The 17,602-nt window shown below is 42.2% G+C and overlaps 1 protein-coding gene across 1 annotated transcript in view; it reads right to left on the bottom strand.

Moving 5' to 3' along the window:
* The window catches only part of LOC309549023 (cytochrome P450 2K1-like), a 55,257-nt gene that overhangs the window by 13,959 nt on the left and 23,696 nt on the right, over window positions 1-17,602 (bottom strand). Inside the window, exon 5 of the mRNA XM_082248965.1 lies at window positions 58-234. Within this exon, the coding sequence (XP_082105091.1) occupies window positions 58-234 (177 nt within the window). The remainder of the gene's footprint in view (window positions 1-57; window positions 235-17,602) is intronic.

Genomic DNA, 17,602 nt, shown 5'->3' with positions numbered 1-17,602 from the left:
CTTTAAATGAAAATTAGCAATCAGGGGCAAGTGGGTTCTGTATGAAATGACAAATACCTCCTTTTGTTTGACAAGGAAGACATCAATGAAATTCCTCTGATCGTTGACATCCAGGTTATTCCTCTGATTAGTGAAGGTTTCTCTGATAAAAGAGTGCATTTCCTCTACATTTGGATTTACTTTCCTGTGACTCCCAGGTAACCATCGAACCAGAGATGGAAATGCATTGTACAACTAAAAGAAGAAACATACAGTTAGTTTTCCAATAATGATAAGTATCCACAAATTGAACAATGATGAAGTATATATATTTTTTAAAGCAAGCAGTATAAGTACCTTAATTTGACTTCTTATCAGCCTCTTGCAATCCTTGTCTATAAGTACTGGAGTGCAAGAGGAAAAAAGCAGTGCAAGGGGCAAATCAGTTCCTGTGCTGACAAAAAGCATTATAATAGGAGTAGAAAGCAGAGTGGCAAAGAGATGAGCTAATTACTGTGCTGCTTCTCCTTTCACTGTCCAATCACAGGCTGGAGTGGGTTCAGGACAACCGGGTCTGAGAAGGTGTGGGTTTTCTGATGCTAGTTATCAGACTGAAAACATCTAGCAGCAGTAAGAAAAAAAAGTACTGCTAGGGAAATTTCTGAATTAAAACAAAATATTTTACCTTTTAATGGCTAATTAATTTGTATCTTGGTATTTTTGACTGTAATTTTGCTTTAAAAAAGGCAATAATGAAAAGGGAAGGGGCAATGTAAAGAGCAGAAAGTGACTACAGCTTAGCAATAGTAGAACATTTACAAAGAGGGTAGATTCACTGTTCCAGCTGAATGCCATTGTGTAGTAGTTTTATAGAATCAAAAATGTTGTCTGATCACATGACCAGATCTAGCCAAACATCTAATGTATCAAAAAAACTAAATATATCAGCACTACACCAAAAAAGTATATACACAGAGCAGCTACTGTGGAATTGTGTTACCAATTGTGAAAAATGAAACTAACAAAACAGCAGCGCTAAAATAATAAAATCGACAATAAAAACAAATAATCAGATTAATGTAAAAGTCCATATGTGAACAAATCTTCTCTTCTGTGAGCTTAGTCAAATATAAACATGCAGCTTTAGGAATGTAATAGCATATAAGAACCCAAATGTGTCCGTGGGCAAATAGTGCATACATTAAAACATGAAAAAAATTCCATCACAGTGTACCACCATTAACAGAGGCCTCTTGCCATATATGAACAAAGTCCATAAATAAAGTCCATTTCCACCAGTGATATTGCACGGCACCAATTTGCAGTAAAGTGAAAGGAATCCACCACCAAAAGGAGTGTTCAAAACACGCTTACCAGATAGTTATGTGCATTGGGCCTTGAACTATCATAGAACTGCAACACACTCGGTGACGAATTGGACCGGACCTCTTCACAAAGATGAATCCCAGAATTGATACCTTGACAGTATACCTTAAGGGAGCCACTCAAAAGAAGGAAATAAAACCCCTCATAGTGCAGTAATTTCCATAAACTTTATTGGATGTAAAGCAAAGATATATAGCACTCACATTTGAGAAGGGTATAGTGTGCGAATCACACGCCGACCTGCGTGGTTAAAAATCGGTTAGCAAGGTAGCAGCCAATGTCCTCTATTGCATGTAGGCGTCCAGCAAGGGCGGCCCGACGCGGCGTTTCGTCACATATGACTGACGTCTTCAGGGGCGTGGCCCCACTGCTGAAGTACACCTATTTATGTCCATAAAGGCGATTCAATTGGCTGGCTACAACCCGGAAGCGGAAATCACCATCATGTGTCCCGCGACCCGGAAGTCTAATTGACTAGCTACAACCCGGAAGCGGAAATCGTCATCATACGTTCCGCGACCCGGAAGTCTAACTAGAAACAGGAAGTGGAAGTCGCTGTCATACGTCCCGTGACCCGGAAGGTAAATAGAGCTCTGTATACAGGAAGGGAGTCACAATTCAATGTGTTCCGCCCTCCCAGAGAAAAATATGTCACCAAGAGTTTAAAAAGGCCGAAACTGATGATGACAAATAGATAATAAAAATTATTATGCACAATACAATCTAATCTGACCCCAAAATCAACTCCTAGAGGCAGATTATCTGTCGCAATATAAAATAAAATAAAACAACGCAATATATGACAATGGCGCTACCTTGTGTTCAGATTTGGAACCTACCAGTACTACATATCGATTAAAACAACGCTAAAAACCACTAAAATCATACCCAATACATTAATAACAATACACATATATCAATTTAAAACAGCTTCATACAACCCAAATATAAAAAATATAAATAGAGTGAATGGGCCATCAAGAATTTGCTATAAAAGCGTTAATATCCCACTCGATGTTCAGTCCATATGGCGTGTAGGATTTTAATCGATAAATCCAGGCTGTCTCCAGTTGGGACACCCCACGAGTAAGATTGCTCCCCCTCCAGTTAGGAGTAAATTTATCAATCCCCAAGAATAGTGTGCCCGTAGGGTCCCTATTGTGACACTCGTCATAGTGACGGGACACACTATGCTTGGGGAAACCGCTTAAGATATTAGTGATATGCTAATTAAGGCGTACCCTCAACATCCTCGTGGTGCGACCCACGTACTCCATCCCGCATGGGCACCTAATAAGGTATACCACATATCTCGTGGTGCAAGTGATGAATGGTTTTATTTTATGTGTGAGTTGGGTCACGCCAGTCACAAACATTTCACTTTTCTTTCGGCCCGCAGTATTGTGTTTGCAGACTCTACAGGACCTGCATGGGAAAAATCCACACATATTTTGAAAAAAGGAAACCCGTTTGGGGGGGTTCCGAATATTCGGCGCCACCTGCAATCTCAATGGGGGGACACCCCTAAAGATCACAGGTGGCTTGTCGGGCAGAACAGGGCCCAAAACACTATCAGTTTTAAGGACATGCCAATGCTTCCGCAACATATTTTTTACTGAAAAATGTTGGGTAGAATAGGTAGAGAAAAAAGCGTGCTGGTAGGTATCATCCTTGGTTCTTACCCTAGGTACCAGTAGATCATCCCTATTCCGTGCACTTGCACGTGCCAGAGCCACATCCAATTCTGCCTCTCCATACCCCTTCTCCAGGAATTTGGATCTCAAAGAGGATGCTTCTTTAAGGAAGTCCTCATATCTGGAGCAGTTTCGTCTCAACCTCAAGAACTGACTGACAGGAACGGATCTCAGCCAAGATGGATGATGACAGCTGGAAATATCAATAAATCCGTTCCTGTCAGTAGTCTTGAAGTAGGTCGAGGTGATTATTTGCCCTTCTACCACCTTAATGTTAAGATCTAAGAAATGGATTTCCTCCCTACTCCATTCAAAGGTGAGTATGATGCCTTTATTGTTAACATTTAGGTTGGCCATGAATGACTCCAGGGATGCTTGAGCACCGTCCCAAAGGAGGAGGATGTCATCGATGTACCTGCGCCAAAGCACTAGCTCCCGCCCAGGTACATCACGAATGACATCCTCCTCCCATTTGGCCATAAATAGATTGGCCATACTTGGCGCATATTTAGCGTCCATAGCCACTCCTCGACTTTGACGATAATAAGTCTGATCAAACCAAAAATAGTTGTGACTCATCGCAAAGTCGAGGAGTGACATAAGGAAATCTCGCTGCAGGCCATACTTAATATCCTGTTTCAGATAGTATTCTACCGCCTCTCTCCCGTCATCGTGTGAAATGATAATATATAACGATGAAACGTCGGCGGTAGCCAATATATACGAGTTCTTCCAGTTTAAACTGTTCAACTCGTTGATGACCTGCATCGAGTCCCGTAGGAAAGAAGGAGTCTTTACAACAAGAGGTTGCAAAAAGTTATCAATATATCTCCCCACCCGGGCTGTAACGGAATCAATCCCGCTGATAATAGGTCTCCCGGGTGGGTTGATCGGATCTTTATGCACCTTCGGTAAATAGTATGCCACAGGTGTTCTCGGTGCCGAAGGTACCAGAAAGAGTTTCTCCTTCTTAGTGAGCAACTTATTCTGGAATCCATACTCGACCAAGGCACTCAATTCCTTTTTATATTTGATAGTAGGGTTTCCTGGTAAAACCTCATAGGTACCCCTATCAGACAGTAGTCTACACATTTCCTTGTTATAAGCGGTGGAATCTAAAATAACAATGCCTCCACCCTTATCGGCCGGCCGTACCGTTATATCCTCCCTATCCTTAAGGCGATCCAAACCCTTCTTAAACATGAGATTGGTGCCAGTACTCTTGATCTTCAGGGAATCAATATCCCTGGCCATCAAGTCTCTGAACACCATAAGCGAAGGAGCCAATGGACCAGGGGGATTGAAGGTGGAGGCATTGGAAAAAGTAGTAGACTTAACTCCCATGACATATTCTGTCCTGGGGTTCAATGGATTACTGAGCAGATGTCTCTTAATACTCATTTTTCTAACGAACTTATGCAAGTCAATGAATGTATCAAATTTGCTCAACTGTTTAGGAGGAGCATATTTCAGCCCATGGTTTAAGACAAATTTCTCTTCGTTGGATATGTATGCCGTACTTAAGTTAAAGAGACCTGCATCTTTTAGAACCGCCTCTTTTTTCTGTCTGATCCTCCTCCCCCCTCTAGTCCCTCTTTTACATTTTTTCCTCGCTTCCCTTTGGGGGTGTCCTGACGAAAAAACTGATTAGAGTTTTGGTTGTGGGCACCACCTCGAGGGAAAAATTCACTGTTGGGGGGACCATAATTATACCCATGCTGTGTATAATCTTGATGCGGATATCCCTGGAAGTTGGTGGTATGAGGGGGCTGCACCCAGCCACCCCCATTATTACCAAACCTCTCCAACTCAGGAAGAGGCCTTGTCATGTACCTCCCAGGTGAATCTGCATCTCTGTTTAGGGGTTCAAATCTGTTATTATGATATATCAGACTGTTATGTTGAGGTGGCGGTTGGCGACCTCTACCTCTACCCCGACCTCTCCCACATCCAACGGACACCCATTGGGTGGTCTGGGGTTTAGGCGAGGAGGGGGCTGGAACTCTAGCAGTAACTACTTTAGGTCTCACCACCAAAGGAACGCTAGATACCTCCATGTCTTCATTGGCATCGACATCTGCGGGCTCCTGCACCACAAATGACGATTGCCACTTGAAGACCTCCCCCCTTTTATAGTCCCCTAGGTCTCTTGTATATTTCTTTTTCTTTTTTAATTTTTGCTCTATTTCCTCTTTTTCTAGATGTTTACGCAAAGCCTCTGACTTCTTTTTGTAATCATCGTTGGTCTTAAATTCCGTCAGTTTTTCTTTAATGGTCCCTATATCCTTATCCAGCTTCAGGAGTTTTTGTTTCTTTTTCGTCAGCATAAAACTCATAAGGCTAAGACCCATTTTATTAAAAAACTGAAACCATTCTTGAATGTCAAAAATGTCGCTCTGGGGAAACACTTCCCAGCGTAGACTCCTGGGGACCATATTATCCGAAATATATTTCTCGAAAAAGGCCACATCCCAGTTGGTATGGAGCTCCGCTATGAGAAGGTTTTTCAGCCTGGTGAATAGACCTCCCAAAGTGTCAGGTGCTTCCTCAATAGAGGAAAAAACATCTTCAGTATTAATACTGAGAGTAGTACGATATTCAAATATATCCATCAAATACAAAGCTGCAACTCTCAATTTTCAGTAAAAACAAGAATAAAATATGGGTATAGTTGCGCTAAAAAACTTAAAAGGTAAGCGTTTAAACGCATAATAAAATAATTAACAAAGCAGCTACACTCAAATCATACACTGAGCATATGTATATAACAAAAAAGAAATAAAATATGTAGCGCTAAAACATTATGAACAAAGTCCATAAATAAAGTCCATTTCCACCAGTGATATTGCACTGCACCAATTTGCAGTAAAGTGAAAGGAATCCACCACCAAAAGGAGTGTTCAAAACACGCTTACCAGATAGTTATGTGCATTGGGCCTTGAACTATCATAGAACTGCAACACACTCGGTGACGAATTGGACCGGACCTCTTCACAAAGATGAATCCCAGAATTGATACCTTGACAGTATACCTTAAGGGAGCCACTCAAAAGAAGGAAATAAAACCCCTCATAGTGCAGTAATTTCCATAAACTTTATTGGATGTAAAGCAAAGATATATAGCACTCACATTTGAGAAGGGTATAGTGTGCGAATCACACGCCGACCTGCGTGGTTCCAAATCGGTTAGCAAGGTAGCAGCCAATGTCCTCTATTGCATGTAGGCGTCCAGCAAGGGCGGCCCGACGCGGCGTTTCGTCACATATGACTGACGTCTTTAGGGGCGTGGCCCCACTGCTGAAGTACACCTATTTATGTCCATAAAGGCGATCCAATTGGCTGGCTACAACCCGGAAGCGGAAATCACCATCATGTGTCCCGCGACCCGGAAGTCTAATTGACTAGCTACAACCCGGAAGCGGAAATCGTCATCATACGTTCCGCGACCCGGAAGTCTAACTAGAAACAGGAAGTGGAAGTCGCTGTCATACGTCCCGTGACCCGGAAGGTAAATAGAGCTCTGTATACAGGAAGGGAGTCACAATTCAATGTGTTCCGCCCTCCCAGAGAAAAATATGTCACCAAGAGTTTAAAAAGGCCGAAACTGATGATGACAAATAGATAATAAAAATTATTATGCACAATACAATCTAATCTGACCCCAAAATCAACTCCTAGAGGCAGATTATCTGTCGCAATATAAAATAAAATAAAACATTTGGGACGGTGATCAAGCATCCCTGGAGTCATTCATGGCCAACCTAAATGTTAACAATAAAGGCATCATACTCACCTTTGAATGGAGTAGGGAGGAAATCCATTTCTTAGATCTTAACATTAAGGTGGTAGAAGGGCAAATAATCACCTCGACCTACTTCAAGACTACTGACAGGAACGGATTTATTGATATTTCCAGCTGTCATCATCCATCTTGGCTGAGATCCGTTCCTGTCAGTCAGTTCTTGAGGTTGAGACGAAACTGCTCCAGATATGAGGACTTCCTTAAAGAAGCATCCTCTTTGAGATCCAAATTCCTGGAGAAGGGGTATGGAGAGGCAGAATTGGATGTGGCTCTGGCACGTGCAAGTGCACGGAATAGGGATGATCTACTGGTACCTAGGGTAAGAACCAAGGATGATACCTACCAGCACGCTTTTTTCTCTACCTATTCTACCCAACATTTTTCAGTAAAAAATATGTTGCGGAAGCATTGGCATGTCCTTAAAACTGATAGTGTTTTGGGCCCCGTTCTGCCCGACAAGCCACCTGTGATCTTTAGGGGTGTCCCCCCATTGAGATTGCAGGTGGCGCCGAATATTCGGAACCCCCCCAAACGGGTTTCCTTTTTTCAAAATATGTGTGGATTTTTCCCATGCAGGTCCTGTAGAGTCTGCAAATACAATACTGCGGGCCGAAAGAAAAGTGAAATGTTTGTGACTGGCGTGACCCAACTCACACATAAAATAAAACCATTCATCACTTGCACCACGAGATATGTGGTATACCTTATTAGGTGCCCATGCGGGATGGAGTACGTGGGTCGCACCACGAGGATGTTGAGGGTACGCCTTAATGAGCATATCACTAATATCTTAAGCGGTTTCCCCAAGCATAGTGTGTCCCGTCACTATGACGAGTGTCACAATAGGGACCCTACGGGCACACTATTCTTGGGGATTGATAAATTTACTCCTAACTGGAGGGGGAGCAATCTTACTCGTGGGGTGTCCCAACTGGAGACAGCCTGGATTTATCGATTAAAATCCTACACGCCATATGGACTGAACATCGAGTGGGATATTAACGCTTTTATAGCAAATACTTGATGGCCCATTCACTCTATTTATATTTTTTATATTTGGGTTGTATGAAGCTGTTTTAAATTGATATATGTGTATTGTTATTAATGTATTGGGTATGATTTTAGTGGTTTTTAGCGTTGTTTTAATCGATATGTAGTACTTGTAGGTTCCAAATCTGAACACAAGGTGGCGCCATTGTCATATATTGCGTTGTTTTATTTTATTTTATATTGCGACAGATAATCTGCCTCTAGGAGTTGATTTTGGGGTCAGATTAGATTGTATTGTGCATAATAATTTTTATTATCTATTTGTCATCATCAGTTTCGGCCTTTTTAAACTCTTGGTGACATATTTTTCTCTGGGAGGGCGGAACACATTGAATTGTGACTCCCTTCCTCTATACAGAGCTCTATTTACCTTCCGGGTCACGGGACGTATGACAGCGACTTCCACTTCCTGTTTCTAGTTAGACTTCCGGGTCGCGGAACGTATGATGACGATTTCTGCTTCTGGGTTGTAGCTAGTCAATTAGACTTCCGGGTCGCGGGACACAGGATGGTGATTTCCGCTTCCGGGTTGTAGCCAGCCAATTGGATCGCCTTTATGGACATAAATAGGTGTACTTCAGCAGTGGGGCCACGCCCCTGAAGACGTCAGTCATATGTGACGAAACGCCGCGTCGGGCCGCCCTTGCTGGACGCCTACATGCAATAGAGGACATTGGCTGCTACCTTGCTAACCGATTTGGAACCACGCAGGTCGGCGTGTGATTCGCACACTATACCCTTCTCAAATGTAAGTGCTATATATCTTTGCTTTACATCCAATAAAGTTTATGGAAATTACTGCACTATGAGGGGTTTTATTTCCTTCTTTTGAGTGGCTCCCTTAAGGTATACTGTCAAGGTATCAATTCTGGGATTCATCTTTGTGAAGAGGTCCGGTCCAATTCGTCACCGAATGTGTTGCAGTTCTATGATAGTTCAAGGCCCAATGCACATAACTATCTGGTAAGCGTGTTTTGAACACTCCTTTTGGTGGTGGATTCCTTTCACTTTACTGCAAATTGGTGCCGTGCAATATCACTGGTGGAAATGGACTTTATTTATGGACTTTGTTCATAATGTTTTAGCGCTACATATTTTATTTCTTTTTTGTTATATACATATGCTCAGTGTATGATTTGAGTGTAGCTGCTTTGTTAATTATTTTATTGTGCGTTTAAACGCTTACCTTTTAAGTTTTTTAGCGCAACTATACCCATATTTTACTCTTGCCATATATGATGGACCATAACATTCTAAATGGTCTAACAGGCTATGGTTTGTATATTCCCACAATGGCTCCCAGCACAGAAACAAGCGCTGCTCCTCCACTTATGAAGATTAACATCAGAAAAAATAATATACTCCCATAGTGAAATACATTACAAACTTGAGCCTTTTATTATATACCAAAATTTTTTTTAACAATAATACGTCCCAATCACACTTAATGCTTTAGGTCCCTTTCACACTTATGCGACGCGATTTTACCACTATTTTGCGACGCGATTTTGATGCGACTTTGCCGCGATTTTGACGCGATTTTGAAAGCAATGGCTATATACCTCAAAACGCATTAAAATCGTGCCAAAGTAGTGCAGGAACTACTTTGAAGTTGGTGCGACTTCAAAACGCACAGATATGAATGGGGCTCATTAAAACTTGTCATGTGATTTTGTGGTCCAAAATCGCGGGACAAGTCGCACTAGTGTGAAAGGGGCCTTACAGTTTGAAATTGTGGCTCCGAACCGAAGCATTAGCAAGCTGAAAGCTTACAAAAAGCACCAACTCAGTCCGGCACTGGTGCGTGATGACGTCACATACAAGCCGCGCCCTACATGTTTGGTTGGGAAACAGCGTCTTCGGGGGATGGGCTGCACGGAAACCATCACGCTGCTTCTAAATATATATATATATGCAATCAACACAGATAAACACCTGAGTTGCAGCAAAGCTCCGCCATGCGGTGAAACATAATGAGGCCATAAGCTACACTAAAAATTAGTCCCATCTTGTGGCCAAAAAAATCTATGAAGCAAAATCTTAAAAAATTATTAATAAAACCCTAAAAAATAAGTAGTTAAAAAGGATCAGCCTGCTATAACAATACACACATTTATACAAAAAATACTCTTAAAGAGGAATTAGATTAAATACATGAATAAATCATTACACCAAATTCAAAAAAGGGAGGAGAAGTCTAACACATAAATGACCTATTAGAAGTATATCATAGCACCATAATGATCGCATATTAGGGTAATTTATAGGCTATTTCATAATACAAACAGCAAATGATGTGTATTAACTATCATTAATAAAGCTATTAATATCCCATTCCACATTCAAACCGAGTGTTATATAAGTTTTAGGGTCAAAATCCATCTAGTTTCTAAATGTGAAATTTCCCTCATGATTGTAACGCTCCTGCGTTTTTATTATAGGCTGGATTTGCAGCTGCAAAATCTCCACTCAGTAGTCATGTAGAGATGTGTTGAATACCAGATCCAACTCTCCAGGACTCATCACCGTGGACCTGTCAGCTTCAACATACAGATATATACACACTCAATGAGATGTTCCTGGAGTGATAGGATGTATATGATAGTATGAAGGTGATGTGCTGAAGGGACAGGTGTGAACAGTGACAAGGATGCTAATCACTTGATAGGTTTTGTATAGGAGAGTTCAAGATGGTATTTAGGAATGCAGATAGGTTAGTATCGAGTATGCTAACAGGTGGTGAGGACAGCAGATGACAAATACAGGATAGACTAATCCAGTGCAAGGATAGATAGTAGTAGACAGGAGAGCTAGCAATCTATGCAGCAGTGCAGATGATAGGATAGTATGGATAGGTAGTAACAGTCCTTAATGTGCATAGGTAGATAGTGCAATAAGGTTATGGAGGGTTCCCCTGCGGGGTACTTATCACTTGTAATGTTAGTAGTTTAGAGAGGTCCAGTAGATAAGGAATGATCCGGTAGCGAGATACAGGGATCAGTAGCGAGGTCTGCTCCAGGTAAAGGGAATAGCTGGAGGTTCCGATCGAGAGACAGGCTTGAAAGCATGTGGATAACAAGGCAGGTTGAACGAACAATGTGAGTGAGACCGCCGGCGGTTGAAATAGCCGCTCTGCGGCGCTCAGCAGTGACATCATCGTTCTTAAAGGTATATGCGTACCACCTGAAGAGAAAGGTGGGACGCATTACAGAGAAAGTGGTGATTAAGGGTACCGGAGGTACCAGAATCTTACAGTACCCCCCCCTTAAGGCCGGCTCCGGAAGGCCTATAGGACAGGTTTCTCTGGGTTTTTCGAGTGAAAGTTCCGTATAAGTCTAGGCGCATGAATATCAGAGGTATCTAGCCAGGTGTCGTCTTGGGGTCCATAGTTCTTCCATCTTATGAGATACTGGAGTCTTCCTCTATGGATGCGAGAATCCAAAATTTCCTTGATCTCATACTCTTCTCCGCCTTCAACTTGTATTGGAGGTGGAGGCAAGATGGTAGGTCTTATTCCTTGGTTAGGAACATGGGGCTTCAGTAGCGACACATGGAAGATGGGATGGATCTTGAGATCTGCTGGTAGGGTGAGCTGTACTGCAGCTTTTCCGATAAGTTTTTTAATTGGGAAGGGTCCCAAAAATAAAGGTCCAAGCTTCTTGCTAGGGATTTTTAATCTTAAGTTCTTTGTCGATAACCAAACAAGGTCCCCAATAGCATACTGAGGAGAAGGTCTTCTACGAAGGTCGTAGTACTTTTTTTGTTGACTGTGAGCGTGTGATATAGTGGTATTGAGTAAACCCAAAGAGTCTTTTATTTGGGTAAGGTAATCCGAGGCTACTGGGTTACTCGATGGCAGGATGCGTGGTGGAAGAAGAGTGGGATGAAACCCATAGTTCAAGTAGAACCGACTTTGCTTCGTAGTACTGTGGGTTGCGTTGTTGTAAGCAAATTCTGCTAGAGGAAGGAGATCCATCCAATCAACCTGCAAGTATGATGTGTAGCAACGTGGATATTGCTCAATGCACTGGTTGACTCTTTCAGTCTGTCCGTTGGTCTGAGGATGGTAGGGAGAAGTGAGCTTTCGCTCAATGCGTAAAATTTGACAAAGTGCTTGCCAAAATTTAGAGATGAATTGTGAACCACGGTCGGACAAAAGAGTTTTTGGAATTCCATTCAACTTAAACACATGTTTCATCAGTAGTTCCGCTGTTTGTTTAGATGAAGGTAGTCTACGGATAGCAATGAAATGTGCCATCTTTGTCAAGTGGTCCACTGACACTAGGATGGTATTAAATCCTTTAGAGGGTGGTAGTTCTACTATGAAATCTAAGGACACAACTTCCCATGGAACCTGGGGTATTGGTAGACTACAAAGTAGTCCAGATGGTTTTGTAGTGTCAATTTTGGACCTTGCACAGATGTCACATGAAGAAACAAATTTTTGTACAGACGTCTTCATATCAGGCCACCAAAACTGCCTGGTGAGCAAATTAAAGGTTTTCATTATACCCATATGTCCTGCCATGGGCACATCATGCGATAACTCCAAGATCTTGGTGCGCATAGTAGGGGGTATGTAGAGTTTGTCATTGTAATAGAGGAAGCCTTCTGCATTAGTACTTAGTTGTGGTGGAGGTGAATCCATTCTTATACTGTGCAAAATCTCTTCCTTCAAGGAACGGACAACACCAATAATGCGTTCATAGGGTATTATGGGAATGGAAGGGATTTCGGCGCAGTTATCTTCGGTTAATCGTGATAGCGCATCCGCTTTTTTATTTTTGTCTGCAGGCGTGTAGGTCACTAGGAAATTAAATCTTAAAAAGAATAATGACCATCGTACCTGCCGGTGAGAGAGAGTCTTGTTAGTCTGGAGGTATTGAAGGTTTTTATGATCTGTATATATGAGTATTGGTAACTGGGTACCTTCGAGCAGATGTCGCCAATTCTCCAGTGCCAGTTTTATGGCAAGCAACTCCTTTTCACCCACTGGGTAATTCACCTCTGGGCTGCTTAGTGATTTTGAAAAGAAAGCAACTGGGTGGAGTGATGAAGTGTTTGTTGGTCGTTGGGAGAGAACTGCTCCTACTGCCATATTTGACGCATCTACCTCTAGAATATATTGGAGGGAGGGGTCTGGATGGCGTAGTATGGGAGCAGAAGTAAAGCTTGATTTTAACAAGCAGAAAGCTTGATTTGCTTTTTCTGACCATTTGAATGTTTTTTTTATACTTGTCAGTTGTGTGAGAGGTCTCACAATAGCGGAAAAGTTCTTGATGAACTTACTATAGAAGTTCGAGAATCCAAGGAATCGCTGTAGGGCCTTACGAGTTGTTGGTATAGGCCAGTCTAGAATACAGGATATCTTACTCATATCCATCTTAATTCCAGTTTTGGATATGAAGTATCCTAGAAATAATATTTCTTCTTTATGAAATAGACATTTTTTTAATTTCACATATAGTCTGTGTGAGAGCAGTCTGGTGTAAGATTCTGGTACCTCTAGTACCCTTATTTACTACTTTCTTTTCAATGCGTCCCACCTTTCCCTTTAGGTGGTACGCATATACCTTTAAGAGCGATGAGGTCACTGCTGAGCGCCGCAGAGCGGCTATTTCAACCGCCGGCGGTCTCACTCACATCGTTCGTTCAACCTGCTTGACTGTCCACATGCTTGCTAGTGTGTCTCGCTGTCGGAACCTCCAGTTGCTTTCCTTTGCCTTGAACAGACCGGAACCTCGCTCCTGATCCCTGTATCTCGCTACCGGATCACTCCTCATTACCGGACCCCGCTACTGACCTACTCTCTAGTGATAAGTACCCCACAGGGGAAACCTCCATAAAACCTACTTACACTATATCTATTGCTCACTAAAGACTGTCACTCTCTATGCAATACTAAACCTATCATCTGCACTGTTATTTAGATTGCTAGCTCTTGAGCCTACTAACATCTATCCTTGCACTGGGTTAGTCTCTCCTGTATGTAATCTGCTATCCTACCACCTACTACCATACATGATTGCTAACCTATCTGCATCCTACCTGTTACCATCTATACTCTCCTGAACATTTCTCTCGAGTGCTTGCCATCTACTGTCACTGTTCATACCTGTCCCTTCAGCACATCACCACTATACTGCTATATACATCTATCACTCCAGGAACATCTTATTGAGTGTGTATATTTGTATGCTGAATCAGGCAGGCCACAGTGATGAGTCTTGGGAGTTGGAATTGGTATTTCAACACATCTCTACATGACTGCTGAGTGGAGATTTCTGCAGCTGCAAATCCATCTTGTTACAAAAACGCAGGAGCATTACATCTGGACAACACAAGTCTTACATGTTTTATGTGTTCAGGCATAGATCGAGAATAAATAAGTATATCGTCTAGGTATACTACAACACAGACATCAAGTAAGTCTCTAAAGATGTCGTTTATGAATCTTTGGAAAGCTGCGGGAGCATTACATAGCCCGAATGGCATCACAAGGTATTCGAATAGTCCGTATCTGGTTCTTAATGCTGTTTTCCACTCATCCCCGTCACGGATTCGGATTAGGTTGTATGCCCCTTTCAGGTCTAATTTGGTGAAATAAGTAGCCCCACGCACCTGTTCAATAAGTTCAGGGATGAGTGGCAAAGGATAGCGATCCTTTATCGTAATCGTGTTTAATTGCCTATAATCGATAATAGGCCTGAGACTGGAATCCTTATTGCGGACAAAGAAAAGTCCTGCAGCAGTGGAAGAAGTAGAGGGTCTAATGAACCCTTTTGTCAAATTCTCATCCAAGTATTCCTTGAGATGAGAAAGTTCATCCTGTGAAAGGGGATAAACATGACCGAAAGGCAATTTGCTGTTAGGGAGTAGATCGATAGTGCAATCATAATCCCTATGGGGAGGCAACACTTGAGCATTTTTCTCAAGGAACACTTCGGACAGATCCTGATAGCATAGTGGTGCAATTTCATCAGACACCACAGACAGAATCTTCCCATAAGATGGGAGGTTACACGTATTCTCACAATAGTGAGAAGGGAAAACCAAAGTCTGTTTTTTCCAATCTATGATTGGTTGGTGTGTGTGTAACCAGGGAAGTCCCAAAATAATAGGAAAATGGGGTGAGGATAGTATGTCAAAGGTGATGGTCTCCACATGTGATTCGTTGGTAGTGGCAAGGAGTGCCTGTGTCTGGTTGGTGATTGGACCAGAAGACAGTGGAATACCATTAATGAAACTAACAGAAACAGGCTTAGATTTTGAAATAATAGGTATTTTATTTAAGGTAACAAAGCGTGTATCAATATAGTTTCCACAAGATCCAGTGTCGACCATAGCCTTGGTGGTGATCCTAGTTTGGTCCCACTGTAATATTAAATGAACAAAAAGATAGGGGTTAGAAAAGGAAGTCGTTAATCCTCCCAGCAAGACATGTGAACACTCACCCTCTTTTTTGCAGACAAGGGGACAGGTGCTTATCAAATGATCCGAGGATGCGCAGTACATTCAGAGATTTCTGGATGTTCTTCTAGCTCGTTCAGTAGTCGTTAAAGGTGGGCGTATGGTTCCTACATCCATGGGAGTAGGGTCAACGGCTGAAATCTGAGAAGGACTAGACAATGGCATTCCCATCTTTTCAGCCCTTCTTTCTCGCAGTCGTCTGTCGATGTTGATACTAAGTTGTATCAAGGCCTCCAAGGTGCCAGGTAAATCCGCTCGGGCGAGCTCGTCTTTAACAGCTTCCGATAACCCGAGTCTGAATTGAGTTCGCAAAGATGTGTCATTCCACCCTGAATCAAGGGTCCATCTTTTGAACTCAGATACAAAGTCTTCTACAGGTCTCCTTCCTTGTTTTAAGGCCCTCAACTGAATATCAGCAGTACTCTGCCTATTGGGGTCATCGTATAAACTAGCGAGTTCCGCTAGGAATAAGGAATAGGTGTTGAGAATCTGATCATTATTCTCAAAGAGAGAGTCTGCCCAGGCCCGTGGATCACCCGTCAAGTATGAAATAACTGTACAGACTTTTATGTGATCAGTGGGGTATGTACGAGGTTTTAACAAAAAAAGCAATTGACATGCGTTTTTGAATTCACTAAATTTTTTCCGATCACCTGTAAACACTAGAGGAGGGTTTATTTTAGGTTCAGGAGGCTGAACAGCAGTAAGCCGTGAGAGCTGGGTTACCTGCTGTGTCAGAGTCTGATTCTTTTCTTGTACGTCAGTCAGAGCAAGTATTAATGCTTTTACTTGTTGTGTTAATTGTGTCACTTGAGTGGGTAATTCTGCTGAATCCATTTTTAAGGTTCGTTCAATCTGTAACGCTCCTGCGTTTTTATTATAGGCTGGATTTGCAGCTGCAAAATCTCCACTCAGTAGTCATGTAGAGATGTGTTGAATACCAGATCCAACTCTCCAGGACTCATCACCGTGGGCCTGTCAGCTTCAACATACAGATATATACACACTCAATGAGATGTTCCTGGAGTGATAGGATGTATATGATAGTATGAAGGTGATGTGCTAAAGGGACAGGTGTGAACAGTGACAAGGATGGTAATCACTTGATAGGTTTTGTATAGGAGAGTTCAAGATGGTATTTAGGAATGCAGATAGGTTAGTATCGAGTATGCTAACAGGTGGTGAGGACAGCAGATGACAAATACAGGATAGACTAACCCAGTGCAAGGATAGATAGTAGTAGACAGGAGAGCTAGCAATCTATGCAGCAGTGCAGATGGTAGTAGGCTCAAGAGCTAGCAATCTATGTAACAGTGCAGATGATAGGATAGTATGGATAGGTAGTAACAGTCCTTAATGTGCATAGGTAGATAGTGCAATAAGGTTATGGAGGGTTCCCCTGCGGGGTACTTATCACTTGTAATGTTAGTAGTTTAGAGAGGTCCAGTAGATAAGGAATGATCCGGTAGCAAGATACAGGGATCAGTAGCGAGGTTCCGGTCTGCTCCAGGTAAAGGGAATAGCTGGAGGTTCCAGCTTGAAAGCATGTGGAAGACAGGCTTGAAAGCATGTGTATAACAAGGCAGGTTGAACGAACAATGTGAGTGAGACCGCCGGCGGTTGAAATAGCCGCTCTGCGGCGCTCAGCAGTGACACCATCGTTCTTAAAGGTATATGCGTACCACCTGAAGAGAAAGGTGGGACGCATTACAGAGAAAGTGGTGATTAAGGGTACCGGAGGTACCAGAATCTTACAATGATAGAGCTACCACTTCAGTGTGGGGAAAATGTATCTAATGCAACAAAAGTGGTACCTGCTGGATTCTTACTGTGGTATTTGGCATAATCTTTTTGTACAATATGCCCACTGGCTATCTATGTGTTCTTTCAACCTAGTCTGTTATTTGCTAATTGTCCTCCCAACGTATTTGTAACCACATGAGCAAATTAACAGCATTTTTAGTGTTTTATGGTATGAATGTTTTAGTGTCATAAACCCTCAATGTTTGATTAAAACTGAAGGAAGTAATTTTCCTACCACTAAACTGATTGATTTTACACACCTCACACTTGTGACAGAGATAAAAAGACTTTAATCATGAAAAATCTGAAACCACAACCACAACTGGTCTAGCCAGAATTAATGGGCCCAGAATAGGGTCATTATTTAAAATTGGCCAGTGCCTCTTAATGATCTTTTTATATGGCCCAATGCTGGAAT

This window comes from Pelophylax lessonae, assembly GCF_965119305.1.
Source record: "Pelophylax lessonae genome assembly, chromosome: 3".
NCBI classification, from domain to species: domain Eukaryota; kingdom Metazoa; phylum Chordata; class Amphibia; order Anura; family Ranidae; genus Pelophylax; species Pelophylax lessonae.
Note: the sequence above shows the minus strand (reverse complement) of the source record. Positions and strands in the feature narration are given on the sequence as shown.